Here is a 16,564-nt window from a genome sequence, read left to right as displayed (position 1 = left end):
GTCCTCAGCCGTTTCCTTGAGGAGAGAGCAGGAAAAATGCAGCAGAAATCTCAACCGTGATCAGAGTGTTATGAGTTCTACAAGTACCCTATGCCCTTCAGAGCATAGAAAACATACAGTAGAAAGGTGTTGCACTTCAAAGACCTTCAAAAGGTTGGTTTACCATTAAGGTCAAAATTGCAATTAAGTAGATCTGTTATAATACGTGTGTGTGTGTGTGATTCGTACATTACATCGTTCCATGCCTTCAAACATATCTCCACATCAACATGTTAAAACCTGGCCTTATATAGGTTTGTCTGTCTTACAATTTGTTGCCACTTTTAATCGACAAAGTTTCTCTCGCTTTCCCTTTCCAGAATCATTCACAGCAGACCATAAGCCGCTGATGGGAGAAGCCCCAGAAGTCAGAGGTTTCTTCCTGGGCTGTGGCTTCAACAGTGCTGGTAAGTGCTGCAGGAATGGAAAAATCGAAGAAAGCATTAGAGAAGACAAAGAAACAAAAGAAAAGAGAGGGAGAGAAACGAGGAGTGCACAAGGATGAGAGTGAAAAGATTGCCGACATCGTAATCTTTACCTAAAACAGACGATACATATCACTCACGGCCGTATGCTTTCAAATACTTCATGGCATAGAGCTTTCCCTTGAGGAAACCATAAAATGATAGGGCTAGAAAGGTCAACGGAATCTTAAAAGAAAGTGTATGGCACAATATACGGGAAGAAAACAAGCAAGTAGAAATGGCCGAGGAGTGTTTTTCCTAGACTTTGACCCGGCCATCGCCTATCTCTGTGGACACTCAAGGCACAAATGAATAATGGAGTGCTTTTCATTTCAGGTCCACGGAGAACACACACACACACACACACACACACACATACAAACAGCAACCAAGTCACTCCATTAGTTACTTACTCCATTAGCTTACCTCTGACATTAGACAGGGTGGAATGTGAGTATCTCAGCAATCTGAAAAACATAGAGAGAGGGGGCGTAAAGGGCAAAGTAATCGCTGTCAGCGTTGACAGACAGTTGAGAGAAAGCTTTTTCTGCATAAGAGCAAAAGATTACAGGGTCAAGCTCTGAAGTTGTTATGACAAGAGCTTGGGAGGTGGAGTGCTAATGAGTGAGCATATATTTTTATCAACAGTCACACACAACGCCTTCTGTTGTTTTTTTGCTTCAAAAGTGTAGGTTTTGTTGGATGCTAAGTTCGTGCAAATGGCTGATTGGTTGTTGCTGTTGTCACTCTTATTCTCTAAGCACTTATTTATGAGACACTCATCCTGTCCATCAGTCTGATCGTAGATCGGTTATAATCTTGTTATCCATCGTCGAGTTAGCAATTTATCATATCCTCTTTTCTATGGAGATATTTTAGTGCCAGCACAAATTGAACATTTCATATTCAAAACTATTACATTTTTAATTTGAAAATATCACCTTGAGCTTTGGGAAAATGTGATGGGAATTTTTCACTATTTTGCGTTAGTTATAGATTAAATGATTAATCCAAAACAAATTGTACAGACAAATAATGTTAATAAAAATAATCCTGCCCTTTTTAAGCCCTTTATAAGCCCTTTTTCAAACTATGTACATTTTTCTTTTTATTCTACTTTATGCAAATAAAAGTGTAACATTCCTATCTAAATGGAGGTGGATAAAATATTGCAGTCACCTCGCCCTTAAGTCTGTGTTCTAAAGTATCATGCTGTGCCCAGGCTCATTGAAATGGAACCGGTGTCACCGATTGTATTGCACTTGGTACGGTGACTTGATTATTAGGGATTTTCCATCGATCATGCACAGGAAGGATGGCCCAAATGCCTTCGACTAGCCTGACACACAGGCATTTGTACTCCACATGCACACATACACAAACAAAATATACTAGTCTTATCAAAGCAGGGGCTTGGTAATGTCCATTTGTCCCCATTTCGTCCTTTTTCCCTCTCTGTATGTTAGTCATTCATATCCCCCCCTTGCCTCTTTCTCCCTCTGGCAAGGGAAAAGTCTTCTGTCCATTTTATTCCGTCACACACAAAATGCACACACGAGCTCATACAGCTTATTTAGCTCAAGGCGGGGCAAGACAAGTGGGGTAATTCAGGCACCACAGGGTCGATACATGTTGACACATTCACATTAAGAAATCCATCATTGAGTGCTTGGTAAGCTTTTCAGCCTCCAGTTTTTAGTTGTTTTAGTTGTTGGAGTTCATTTTCGTTTCTAGTCAGTAACTGCTTACTCTGTTGTATTTGTTGCCTAGCAACATTAAGTTACATTTCCTTTATTATAGTCAGAAACATCAAGCTCAGCTCTTAGCTTTGAGTGCATTTATTTATTGTGAGTATGGTTCTTTTATTGCTTTTAACTGCTGCACCTCTTACGCAGCTGCATCACTATCTTGCTGATAATCATAATAATGAGCACTTTCCCAGTTATTATGGCTATCTGAAGCTTTTTATCCCATTATAAGACACAGAAAATTGCTTGTGTTCAAGGTAGTAAACAATTAACTCTGAACTCTGAAATAACCACTGGGTTCAGTGGCATATTATTTTTCTAGGATAGTGACACAAATAGGAATGAGACTCATCTGCTGCAGTTTCACTGAGGTGGAAGATGAGGATAGAGAGATAAATAGAAGGGGTGGTAGTAATGGAAGGCCTAAAGAGGAGCTAGTTTGAATCCTTATAAAAAAAAAGAAGGAAAAGGCAAGGACTTGACACAGTGATCTTAATTTACAGGTGATAATATGTCCCAGCCTCTTAAATAAAGTGCGTGTTATAGTATTTCAGTGACTGTAGAAGCTGGTACACTTTTGGATGGAGACCGGCTGCTGTTTTTCCCCAGCTTTTATGCTATGCTAAGCTAAGCTAAGCTGACTATCTTACAACTGTAGCTTTATATCAGACATGTCTCATTAATTCTCAGCCAGTAATCGAATAAGCATATATCCCAAATTGGCTTTTTATGGTCTAAAGTGGACTTATTTACAGGATGTGTTTTGTTTATTTATCTCATGTGTACGCGCTGGAACTACTTCTTGGCAAACAACGACTGGGCACAGTGAGCGTGTACACAGGGAAGCTGTGCAGCTTCCCTGTGTACACGCACAGTGAGGTTGTCAGGTTTGGTACCATTTTGGTGAACAGACCAAAACCTGTGTTCACCAACAGTATCTGCCAACTTGCACCATGGCTCCAAATGCTGCACATAAGCATAAGTTGAATTATGTTGTTGTTTGAATAGGTTAACTATATTGATGCTCATAGCCAAAGGTTTGAACTTTGGACATAACCAAGCTAGCAGTTTCCCCCTGCCACCAATCATTGTGCTAAGCTACGCTAAACAAATCCTGACTCCAACTCCATACTTTACATTCAGACATTAGATTGGTGAGTGCATTTTCTAAAATGTTTTTATCTATTCCTTTAGCTGTAACCTAGAACGCACCAAATTTAGCGCTGTTTGACCAAAGTGTGCTCAAGATGCTTACTGGGCTACTATGGTGGAGAAGGGGAAAAAAATTTATATGTTTTCTCCCTCTTTCAAAGCATGTTTTAATTGCTAGCAGCATCACTGTAAATGTCAGAAGCAAGGGAGAGAGAGATTATGTTTAAAAGAGAGGAGAGGGCCCAGTAGATAATGTCATAGAAAGGAACAAATGTTTGCAAAGCATAAACGAACAATAATAGAGCAAGATACCGATAGCGGGTGAGGAAAGGGGAAGCACAAAGGCAGGAAGGAGGTGATGATAAGATGACTGGAAGCACGAGCATGAGGGTTCACAAGCCGATACACGCTCACACATCAGCGCGGTTATCTCGGGTGACATTTGTCAGCGCCACCGCGCCTTGCTGGTTGTCTCAACATTGTCTAGTACGAACTCCATCATACCCCAACCACCCCCCTTTCCTCTGTCTCTCCACCCCTTGCTCCAATCCATCCATCCATCCCGCCATTCAAACGCCAACCCAGGCTTGGCCCGAAGTGACACTGCCCACAGAAGAGTGAAGCAGTGAGAGATGGAGGGAGAGAGGATGCCGTGAGAGGTGATTGAGGGATGGAGCACGAATGCAAGGACACACTGCTCGTGCTGCTGCATAGTGATGTATCAGAGTGTGTATATGTATGTACACACAAACACACACGCACCAACGCACGCATACACGATGTATGCAAATTACCAGCAACACAAGAAGGGGGTTGCTAAAAGGGAACAGCTCATTAACCCAGCAGTTTTGGGACTGGATGGATAAAATATTGAATTGTCAGTGTTCCATGGTGGAGTTGAAATAAATAGAATGCTGCAGCCGTCGGGTGCAGCTGATGAGGTCAGATTGCTCAGGGGCAGCTGTGAGCGAGGGTCAAATGACGGAACAAAGGTCAAAACAATCCTCTGTAGGTCATATGACATATAGAGGCTGTAGCAGAGGACAGAAACTGCTCTTCTCTTCTCCAAATTAATGAGACGAACTCGCAGTCCTCTAGACAGGCCATCATTGAGAGAGGTCCTGTTTTTTGTTCAGATTTTCCACTCTCATTTCCCAACTAGTGCTTGTGCAACTGTGGATCCAGAAATGTGTTAGATTTGGATAAAAAGAACGGTCATCATTTTCATCATAAGTTAGTTTGATTTTTTTGTTAGTTTCTGAATAATTTCATTTATAAAATATCAGAAAATAGTGAAACAGGCCCATCTTTGTTTTTTCTTTTGATAATCAGTCCAAAAATGTGCTGTCACCTTGGCCTCTGGGAGTTTTTTCAAGTGGGCATTTTTCTATCTTGTCTGACATTTCATCGACTAAACAATGACTCCAGCACTGTAGTTTATGTGTTTTCTATAAGAAACTGAATGTGATTATGAGATGCTGTTCATGACAATTTCCATCTCCTGTATGTGTGTTTTTGTCAGGTATGATGCTGGGAGGTGGTTGTGGTAGAGAGCTGGCTCACTGGATCATACATGGGCGCCCTGAGAAGGATATGTATGGTTACGACATCAGGTACATCAGTGCACACAACGTATTTGAGCAGTGGCAGCAAGTGACATGGGTGTGGTGCCCTACAAAGCAGAACATGGTTTTAAGGGTCCGATTGGCAATTTATTAAAGGGCAGCAGGAACCAGAATAACCATGAAGTTTTAATGAAGTCTGAATGATTGTGACTTACTTCTCAGACGTTTCCATCACTCGCTGACAGACAACCAACGCTGGATCCGAGAGAGGAGCCACGAGTCTTACGCCAAGAACTACTCTGTGGTGTTCCCCTTTGATGAACCACTGGCCAGCCGAAACATGAGGAAAGACCCCTTCCATCAGGTAGATTAGCGGGTTTGACCTCCAGTGCAGGCATTTAAGTTGAGGCCCCGCAGGTTTTATTGGCAAAGAACTAAAAATCCAACATTTTTTGCATCTGTACATGTAACCAATAGATGATAGAAAACAAGAATGAAAAGAACTATGAACAGATTACTCATTAATTTGATTAAATTTTATACTTCTATACAAGTTTTCATATTTTTGGAGAATATTGTCAGACTGTAAAATTAGAAAAACAAATTCACAATTCAAGGACAGTATACAAAAACACAGTGTACTGTGTTCAGTGTTATGAGGAAATCAATCAAAAACAGCAACAGTGTTCTCTTGTTCTGTTGCTTTTCCCCAAAGGTTAGAAGACCATATTATATTAAGATTATTTATTTATTTATTTTCCACATTTTATTTTACAGTACAATCTTGGCTTTAGTAAAGCACCTTAAGTTAGGTAGGCTTTTTTTGTCAAAAAGTATAGGCAGTGTTGTGTACCCCTTAGGATTTAGACTGGCAGACACCTTTTGGCTTTTGCGTAGCTGAGGGGAAACGTTCTGGACCCGTATCGACAAGCTTTCCTAACATAGATGAAACCTGTTCACCTCTCTGAGCCACAGGAGCTTCTCCACTGCCATTATTTGACCAGATAACTTGAAAACTTCATATAGTTTTAGAGGTTGTATGAGTCACTGTTTTTCTCCTATGTTTTTTTCCCCCATGAATGTACCATTGCCTTCACTTATCCGTTTCTCATTTGGTATTCTCTCTTTTGGACATCCTCCCCAGCACAATTGTCTCTTCTATTCATCCTGCTATTCATACTGGATGTCAGTCTCTCTTTTTCTCTCTTCCTCTGGTTCGCACACTCTTTGTTCTTGCTACAGTCTGTACTTTGTGTGACAGAAAAAGCGTTGCCGCTGTTTCGTTCCCTCTATTAACCTCTTTAACCTCAGCATCTGATTGGATAATTGAGACAGTAAGGTGTTGATAGAGCAAATCAACATATAAATAATGCTGCTGAAAAGCCCAGGTTGTACTGGCTTGAACGCTAAATAGGGTGCGCTTAAGTTGTAAATAGGAATGTAGAACCGACTGTGTGTGTGCTTTCAGGTCTTCTCATTGAATATTTTGCCATGCTTGTCTTGAAGTACTGGTAATACAAGTGTGAAGATCAAAAATATCATTTGTCAAACTGACTCCATCTCTCTCAGTATGTTTATCTCTCTGTCACCCCTTTCTGTCTCCCCCTCTCTCTCTTTCTTCTCCTGTGTTCTCCACTCAAATTTAAAGGGAAATAGCTGATTCAGGCTCAGGCAGACAGCAGTTAGCAGTGTAACTTATCCCCGGCAGCTACATTTATTAATGCGATCCGTGCCAACATGGCTATAAATGATACACTTAGTTTAAGTCTCGGATGTCTTTCAGCTTTCTTTCTCTCCTTAGCCCAACACAAACCCTTAATGGGCCTTGCCACCATATTTTATGCATTAATGACCCACTTAGCCTTGCCTTGCTTTCCTGTTCCAGGCTTCATTTACCTTTTAACTGTTGCAATTTCTACCCCCGCTCATGCATGCAGGCATTCTTTCAGAAAAGATTACTGTCACACAAAATTGCATTAGCAATGTTTTCAATGTATTTTATAGATCATGTCTACTGCTATCTGAGAGCTTGTTTTATTTAGCTTTCCTGACATCTTTCATGCATAATTAACCAGATTTTTCCAAAGATTTTTAAAAGATTTTGTACAGAATGAGCAAAGTCGGCGCCCGGTTATTGCTGCAGCGTCCCAGGGTTTTGAATCCAACCTGCGGCCCTTTGCTACATGTCATCCCCCTTCTATGCCCCCCTTTCCTGTCTGTCTCCAGCTGTCCTATCAAATAAAGGCATAAAAGCCGAAAAAAAAAAATACTTAAAAAAAAAAAAGAATGAGCAAGGTCATGAAGGCGTGCTAACTTTTTAAAAATAGTTTTCAGTTCGTGTCCTATGTGTCCTCACACATTTTTACATTTTCAAGAAAAATTTATTTACACTTTGGATCAATTAAATCAAAAATCTGATTTAAATATATTTTGTTATGCAAATAGTGTAACTGTTTTTCTCTTCACTTTCTATCACTTATTCTTTCTGAGCTATACACATGGTAGGTAGACCTTGGTTACTGTGTATTATGGTGATACGTTACAACAATTTTAAGATTTGTTTTGGATGAAAATTTCTGTTAAATTAGTTTTATACTGATCTGCTCCTTTTTTCTTTTCTTTTTTTATCCCCCAAACTATGAGCCTTTCTTGTACCTTAACAAAAAGCTCAGTTTATTACTCCTTTGCAAAAGGCAGTTTGTTAATTTTTAACAGGGGTATGGCCTGATGGGAGCAGGTTACTTAAAAGAACTGGTCTTCACATTGCTATTGTGCAATGAGGAGATCTAACCTGAGTAACCTGTTATATAAGCTGTATAGTTAAAGAATATTATAGCTCCAAGATGACAGAAGGGCAGGACTGAGAGTTAAAGGCGCAACAAATGCTACTACTTCAGCACCACGGACAGCGGCATGGATTTATCAATACACAGCACAGTTACTTAGCTACCGATATTTCAGAGTGATGGTTGGGCCATTAAAGTTGAACTAACCTCAGTTAGATAAAGGATCAATGAGTTCATAACCCAAGTTAGACGTTATGATGTCCCTGACCTTTGCTTGAGGAAATTCTTCTGTTTTTAGAGCATACAATGTGAAATTACTTTTCTCTGACTCACTTATTTCTCCGACTGCTGTCCCTTGTCTCTTCCCTGTGTGTGTATCTCACTCACTGACTCGAGTCGTAATGCTTAATTGAATGCACAGATTTTCGGAGTAGCATCACATGAGATCATTTACAGCACCTGCAACTGGTCTGTGAATTTCCTGGGCCATTAAACCAGTGTCGTAAAGGATAGAAAAGTTGCGCAGCTCAAAATAGAAACACCCCATCGATATTGAATGATTGTCAGTAATTTATTGATTATAGACCCGGGTTGGAATGGGATGCCAATTTGTGACCTTTGTATTTGGGGATGGAGAGGGGAAGTGGTGGTGGGTGATGGCAAAAAGCAGTTTTATCACATCCAGGTACTGTTAGATGTGTTGCTTGCTACAGATAGAAATCGATACATGAAAAATGGCACAACATTATGCATCCTGGCCAGATTTTGCTGCACTTTTGTATTCCAGTACGGTGTAAAATGTCCTCGCAAATATTTATAGACCTCTTGTAATTTGGGATCTATTTGGGAAATATTTATATAGCCTCTGTGTGTCATTGCCATTACGAAATGTAATACCCATTGCTGATGGACACTAGATTGTGTCAGCATGCAGTGTTATTTTCAGACGCCTGTGGCAAATCTAATGTCCTGTTGTACAACACTACAAGACGTAAATCCTTTCAGCTTTTTCCAGCCAGGTCAGGTGTTATTATGTTATTTTCAGTATTTTGTATGGCACCAGATTATATGCTAGCAGTGAAAAGACACAAATAGCTGCTCTCAGGTAGACAGACTTGAAGACTCAAAGGAGAGCACAGTCTCTGTGAGACTGGGTTGGTCCAACCCTTTTCTGCACACCCATTAGACCCCTGCTAATCACTCGTCGAGGGCCATCACCTAGCAACTAGCTTTCCTGCTGATGGAGAGCCTTAGACAAATGTAGGGGTGGCAGAGAGAAGAAGAAAAAACACCTAAAAAGTCTAATCATTATTTTTAAAAAGAGCTTCTGTTCACCATACTGGCTCATGCTCCTAATCACGACTGCATGTGTTATGGCTGAGAGGTACTTCAGGAGTTTGATCAGCCAAGGAAGCTGTCCCTGTGCAAATACTTTCTACTTTTAGGAGGCAACACAAGATTATTTCAGAGCACAAACAGGCCATCTCTGACACTGCTGCTTACACGTTTTCTCCACCTCGGTAGCACGGATGGTAAATATAGCATGGTGTGGGAAGTTTTGGCAAGAGACAGCTAGCTGCCTGCTAGGAAGAGAGCATAGCAGAACATACCTACCAACTGTGGGCGACTGTCAGTTTTAACAAGGAGGATGGTAAGTGCTGAAATATCTTATTTCAGCGCTGGTCAAGAATTAACAAGTGCACTATATTTGCAACTGTTTGTGCTAAAAGAGGGTTTCTACCATCACTTCTGTTTGATTGATCTGTTAGATATAATGTTTGCTAGCAAGTTTCCAATAATAACTTCATTAAATTATGATATGTTGATGTTGTAGTTAGAGCTTCTTCTGCCACCCCCAAAATCAATTAGTGCTGCTTAAATACTTAAAAAAACAACAAAATGCAGCAGCTATGATTTGTTCGATACTTCGATAATGAAGAGTGAAGTTGCTGAATATCAAAATAATGCTGTGAATATATGCTTTTAATTAAAATCCAAAACATCCCCATTTCTTAACTTTGGCATATGTTTTTGTGCAATGATTCCAAAATGAACACTTAATAATAAACCTTATCAGCGGCCTTTTCTCTCTGTACTGATTTTATCTCTTTGTTTGTGTGATTGTTTGTCGTAGGTGCTGACGGAACAGGGCTGTGTTTTCCAGGAGAGACATGGGTGGGAGAGACCTGGCTGGTTCAACAAAAGCAAGCCCGCTCCTGTGAGAAACACTCTTACACTACGTACATACTGTATATACTGTACGCAAGCACATGCATGAAAGTGATTTATTTACATCTACATATTGACAAAAGGCACTTGGAAAGACAAGAACAATTAAGATGCTATTTTTTCACGCTTTGTCCCTCTCTTGTACTTGGAAACGCTGATGATTAATTAGCCTCTAACTATTGGTTTGTCTTTATTATCGCAAAGGTTAAAGACTATGATTACTATGGGGCTTATGACATTAAGAAGAATGTGAACTACAAATACAACGAATTGCTGGGCAAGGAGTACACCTTTGACTTCCCTCCACATCATGACGTGGTAAGGTACCAAGTGTAAAATTGAGTGTGTTATTCAGCAGAACAATGTTATTAAATTGCATGCAACTTCCTGTTTTGTCAAAGAAGTATGGGCCAAACTACTCGCCAGTTGAGTATAAACACACTTTGAAGGCTCCCATAAGGAAAGACATGCGTCCTCAAGGGAAATAACAATCATAGACAAATGAGAGTGATGGAAGTACAGTCAGTGAGATTGATGGGGCATAATGTGCATATCAAACTAAGTCAGCAGCTTAGAGGACACACCACAAGGGAGAATCAGCCACCTTGACGTCAGAACTTCTTTATTACTGCTCCCCTTTTCACAGCTGTTTCCTTCAAGGATCTGGCTCCAGATATAAATACAGTCATTTAGTCATGTTTGACAAAGAGAGGAAGACACTTTTATTTAATTTCAGGGTCTCCGTTAATTGGATATGTGTGTTTGTTTGTTTGTTTGAAATGCAGATTAAGAGTGAGTGCCTCTCATGTAGAAACGGTGTGGCCGTGTTTGACATGTCCTACTTTGGAAAGTTCTATCTCACTGGACCAGATGCCAAGAAGGCGGCTGATTGGCTGTTCACAGCTGATGTCAACAAGAAGCCAGGTCAGTCTGCTGCAGCAAGAACACACACACACACACCTACACACACGCACACAAATGCACAGGCAGATGGGAGAGAAGATTGACAGAATGAAGAGGGCAGATACATGGATAGAGGGATGAAACAAGATGCCAAAACATGAGTAAAACAGTCCATTCTTCTACAAAATCAGAAAATATCACTAACACTAACTGCCAGTAAAAAAGTCTCTTAGAGGTTCTGTTGAAAGTGGTGACAAGGGAGTCTGCACTGCCAGATTTTTTTTTCTGCAAACCGACAGGTACGCCTTCTTTCTGCAGTGACAGGTGTGTACAGATGTGAAAATGGGCAGAGCTCCAAATGCTCTGATATTCTTTTTCTCCACTTTCCTTACAGTCATACTTCAACCACTGTCAGTTTCCACTGCTGAACAGAATTGATCGCCTCTGTGTTGACAGCGATATCCTTTCAGAAACTAAAATCTGTCATCCAACCTTTTAGGTTTCCGTGGGTTTTGAAAATGTCTGATTTTTGGCGACTCCCACTGGTACCACCCCACAGATCTGACCCATGGGCACTGAACGGATGGACTGAACACAACACACAGACTGCACTAGTTTTTGAACAAATAATAACTTTTACTGTTAGAATAATTTGAAACAAATACTGAACGTCTACCCACGTAAGCTTTGAGTGGGAACTCCACAATGAAGGTCAGTTACTAGTCACAAGCACTGCTTTGCCTGTAAAAACAGGCGTATAATGCCTCATGTTTTACCAAAGTGGATGTGTGTCATATACCAGGCAGGGAAGGTCTAATGAAAAGATGCAATTTTTTTTCCTTATGGGAAATGTGTCATCCATTGCAAACACAAGGATCAATTGTACACTGGAAACACAGCTTTAAACTTTTAAACTTAACCTAAAATCTTAATGAAAGGTTTTTGACCAACCGCAGGTCTTTCTTCCTGTGTGTCAAGCTACCCATGTTACAAGAAAAATGAAAAAAATAAAAACAAGTTATACAAGATATACAAGTATGTCTTGTACAAACCTGGAATCAATAGGTCACAAAAGATACACAAAATCATCGAAGACTGATTTTAAAGTACCACTGGGTATGCTTTAGTGGCATCTAGTGGTTTAGTTGCAGGTTGCAACTCCCTGGCTTCATCCTCCCTTTCCAAGCGAGAAGAAGAAACTATGGTGACCGTGAAACACATAATAAAAATGCCCCTATCTTGTGCCAGCATTGGGTTCCTTATGTTATACAAAGAAATATACAGGCTATAATGATTGGATGTTAGATCCAGCAGTTTAAAAGCTTGTGTCAGATGAGGGACTTCTAGGAAATGCTAAGGAAGACAGGATAATCCGTCCTCTGCTGCATCAATTTGCACCATTTCTTTGCAGTCTGTCTCCTTTTAAGACAGATTAGAAACCAACTGTAATTGAAGTGCGATGCTAAATTGCTGTAATAACCTCGACTTCCACTTTATTATCCTCCACTCATTATCACAACCATATTTCACCCCACTAACAAAGGTAGATTCTCAAAAAGCACTGCTTTAAAAAAAAAAAAGAGATAGATGATGCATCATCCGACCTTGCCTTCTTAGCCTTTTTGTCTATCGCTCTCCCTCTCTTGCTCCCAGTTCTCAATATACAACAATTACAGTGTTCAGACTGGCTCTGAGAATATTTAATGGCTCAGCAGGCTGAGTTATGCTTTGCTAACACATTTACACACACCCTTTTTATTTAATACCAGTGACAGAATGAAGCTGTAACATCACTCATTCAGCCAAATGAGAGATGACAGAGGGACAGCCACATATTAGCATGTCACTGCAACAATCAGCTTCTTTGGCCAATGGATGAGGGAAATGTTATTATTATTTTGTCTCTTGTGGTTAGATACAGACTTCATTCGTTAGGAAAATGATTTTGATGATGTTCTCATCATGAATATCTTTGTTAAGTGATGTTCTCAGCAATCAGTTTCAGTGGGGTTTATATTTCAGTCGTTTCCTTGGTAACTCTCTTCCAAAAAGATGAGGTTCACATGTCGTCAGGGTGACTATATTCCCCGGAGGCAGAGACTGATAATGATTGCCCCTTAAAAACAACAAAGTTGTGAAAGAAGTGTAAGTACACTTGAGTTTATTAAAAATTCATTCTTATACACACACTGGGGGCCCGAAAAAAGTGCGCACACACGCACGCAGACACACACACAAAAGCGCACAAACTAGATTACTTACAAAGAATCAGTTACAAACCGAAGACTGACCTCAGATTCGGGTTCATTTTTTATTCTGAGATTTCCAACGGCTTGGTTCCAAGGGACTACACACTTTCAAATTGGCCTACAAAGCCTTGCCATGAGAATGAATTGTTAATGTGTGTGTTTGTGTGTGTTTCAGGCTCCACTGTGTATACCTGCATGCTGAATAAGAGAGGAGGGGCGGAGGCTGACCTGACAGTGAGCAGACTGGAGCCTGGTTCTGCCAACCTGCCCCTGGCACCGGAGTCCAATGGTGAGAAACAAACAGAGAAAGTGTGTGTGTGTGTGTGTGTGTGTGTGTTGTTTTCATAATTATCTGCTATACTGTTATATCTATTTATAATTCTATCATTGTCCTGTTTTTTTTTTTTTCATTTTAACTGTGTAACTGTAATATTGTTGTATTTTATTGTGGATTTATTGTTGTTTTTCCCCGTTCTGTTATTGTTCTGTCTTCCAGTCTATCTGTCAATACTGTATATCTGTTGTATTCATCATTATATTTTTCCATTATTATTCTGTTGATTCTATTGTTCTCCTCCTATCGTCATTCTATGTTTGAACTCTATCTTTCAACTTCAATCACTCATCTTATTGCTCTACTGTATGCATCTGTTGTTGTTTGCCATTCAGTAATTTTACCTACTTTTATGCACATATCTTCATCCACCAGCTTTTCCATATTTACCATCTTCAACATGCCTAAAAAAGAGCAAAACAAGTGAACCCAAAGAAATTTAGAATAAGCCGGCTGAAATTTTGCAGCATTTTTATTTACACACGGAAAAGTTCGTGCATCAAAATTCAGATGACATCGAGAGAAGCCTTCATTTCACCGGAAAGCCCCAAAAATATTAAATAAAAAAAATAATAAAAAAATAAAAAAATAAAAGCATGTGTTGGGAATGTTGTTGGAACCAGATTTATCCATCCGTTTTAGATGGAAAGCAGCGATTAAATGCCATAACGTGAAAAAGTATGTGGTTCTCGATTAATTATGCAATCTTGACGCGTAAACTTATTTTGCCTATGTTTCATAAATATGATTTAAACTTGCAACTTATTTGGAAGTATGTAACCTCTGTCACTCATTCTATGTTTTGTTATATTTTGATGTAGTTATCAGTTTTGTCTGTTGTTGTCTGTCAGTTGTATTTGTCTGATGCTCCATCTGTCCTTGCTTCTGTCATACTCACCCTTATCACTGTTTGTTTCTCTTTCCCACCCGCCATCCAGGTGAAGCATACTACCTGGCCATCGGAGGGGGTGTAGCCGAACACAACTGGAACCACATTAGAACGGTTCTTCAGGACCAAGGCTTCCGCTGCCAGCTGACAGACTACTCTGAGGACATGGGGATGATCAGCATCCAGGGACCCAAGAGGTGAGGAAAGAAAGGAAGGGAGGGAGAGGGATTGGGGGGGGCGGGGGCTTGTCATTATTTATATGTCCAGGTGAAAAAAGGACAAAAGGAGTGAGTCAGGACAAAGAGCGGTGGAGAGGAGAGGGAAGAAAAGAAGAAGGTAACTGATTGGTCTAAAGATGGGTTATGATTCACATCCTGGACACAAAAGGTGGGGAAACTGAAGAGACAAGCTGTGGGATCGATAAGAGGAGAGCAGGTTAAGAGCCCATTCTCAGAACTTGGCCATAGGCATTAGAGGTGAGTGAATGCAGGCACGGAGGTGGTATGAAAACAGGAGACAGAAGCAGAGGGGTTCAAGGGTAATTTTGCAATTTAATGTAGGCATCGGCTGTTTCATGATGCTATAAAGTAAATTCAAATCTATTTTTCATCAGAGTGAGCGATAATGATGAAGATTACTCACTTGTGATCTCAGTCTCAACAACGTTTTCCACCTAGGGTTAGATGTCCATGGGTTTAAAACCCTAAATCATATATTGATGTTTAAAAACATATAAAGCCTCATGGAAGCAAGAAAAACTAAATTCAAGCCCGAATGGACCCGAATGTGAATCCAAATGAACCTACAGTCAAATGGAATCAACCACAGAATGAATTAAGACTAACAGGGTGGCTCTGAGGGCAGTGTTGGTCTGTCAGTCAGTCCAATTTGGTCTATCCATGGTCCCCAGAGGGCGATTCCTACTGACTTTGGTGTTTCTCTTTTACTCTAGCACCACTAGTAGGTGAAGGTGTTCATTTATTCACTAGGAACATCATGATCAAATATTTTTGGCTACGATCCCAAACCCAGTGATGATTGACTATGTATCTGACACTGAAATAACAACTGTAGCCTTCTAAATTATTAATTATTATTTTATTTTTCATGAGCTATTTGATCCAACTACTGAAGGTCCGATTCAAAGCTATTAAGTTTATAAGCTTGAATTATTAATATGATATGAATGAAAGTTTAACTGGAGAATGCGAGGACTGAACTTCATGTTAGGCAGTCAGCTAAAGAAAAGTCTTCATGCTCTGTTGCTTTGTGGGAACCGCAGAAACACTTGCAGTCTTTGGGTGATCACTTTAACAAACAGAAACGTTTAATTTTGGCCTGTCATTCAGTTACTCTTGGATTCACCATTCATTTAGCGACAGCTGATATGACTTGCTGCAAGCTATTGTCATTTTAACCTGTGAAATCGCCAGCTGAAAATGAGAAGATGCTACTTGAATGTTTTGTCTGCTGCTGTTTGTTAGTAAGAGAGACAGAGAGAGGAGACACACCATTTGTTAGTGTCGTAGTTGACCGGATCTGCCCCCGATGATATGATTCCAAAGTTTGGCTCCAGGCAGCTCTAATTTCTTTAATTTAATTAACATCAACTTGGTGTATTATAATACAAATATACAGATATTTTGTACACACATTCATGGCTTACAGACAATGAATCCTGCTGACTCTGTTGATCCTGCTGCTGTTCCTCCAACGACACCATGAGCTTCACATTTGTGGTTTTGAGTAAAATGTGCAGACGACAATTGGACGGATTGCCATGAAAGTTGTTGCAGACAACTTTGCGGATCCCTGAACTTTCCATTTGTCCAATACTTTATGAGCAAATACCTGCAAAACAAATGACATTACCATCAGCTTCAGCTGTAACCTAGGTGTTTTGTTATAACTCATCATAATGTAAAACCTGTAGAATTACCATTGCATTGATACAGAACGGTTAGAGGATAATTATAACCTCATAGTAGATACTGGTGTTAAATCCAAGGCTTCTCAACTGTAAACTTTGCTCCCCTCAGTCTCAAAGCTCAATATGATGTTACAGTCTAGATTGTCGCATTGAATTTCTGTATATTTCCTGTAGAATCATATTTCTTCACCTGCACCCTCTGCCATGATGACTCCCCAGTATAAACACTGCAGTGATGACTTTCAAGGACTAAATGTCAAAGCAGATATACTATAT

At 40.0% G+C, this 16,564-nt stretch overlaps 1 protein-coding gene across 1 annotated transcript in view; it reads left to right on the top strand.

The window, feature by feature from the left end:
- The window catches only part of sardh (sarcosine dehydrogenase), a 41,477-nt gene that overhangs the window by 14,068 nt on the left and 10,845 nt on the right, over positions 1–16,564 (top strand). Inside the window, exons 10-17 of the mRNA XM_035667879.1 lie at positions 360–446; positions 4,926–5,016; positions 5,191–5,332; positions 9,889–9,972; positions 10,188–10,301; positions 10,769–10,907; positions 13,311–13,424; positions 14,408–14,555. Of these exons, the coding sequence (XP_035523772.1) occupies positions 360–446; positions 4,926–5,016; positions 5,191–5,332; positions 9,889–9,972; positions 10,188–10,301; positions 10,769–10,907; positions 13,311–13,424; positions 14,408–14,555 (919 nt within the window). The remainder of the gene's footprint in view (positions 1–359; positions 447–4,925; positions 5,017–5,190; positions 5,333–9,888; positions 9,973–10,187; positions 10,302–10,768; positions 10,908–13,310; positions 13,425–14,407; positions 14,556–16,564) is intronic.

The sequence above is a fragment of the Morone saxatilis genome, unplaced genomic scaffold (genome assembly GCF_004916995.1).
Source record: "Morone saxatilis isolate NCDOM2014 unplaced genomic scaffold, NCSU_SB_2.0 Contig21, whole genome shotgun sequence".
Taxonomy (NCBI): Eukaryota; Metazoa; Chordata; class Actinopteri; family Moronidae; genus Morone; species Morone saxatilis.
Note: the sequence above shows the minus strand (reverse complement) of the source record. Positions and strands in the feature narration are given on the sequence as shown.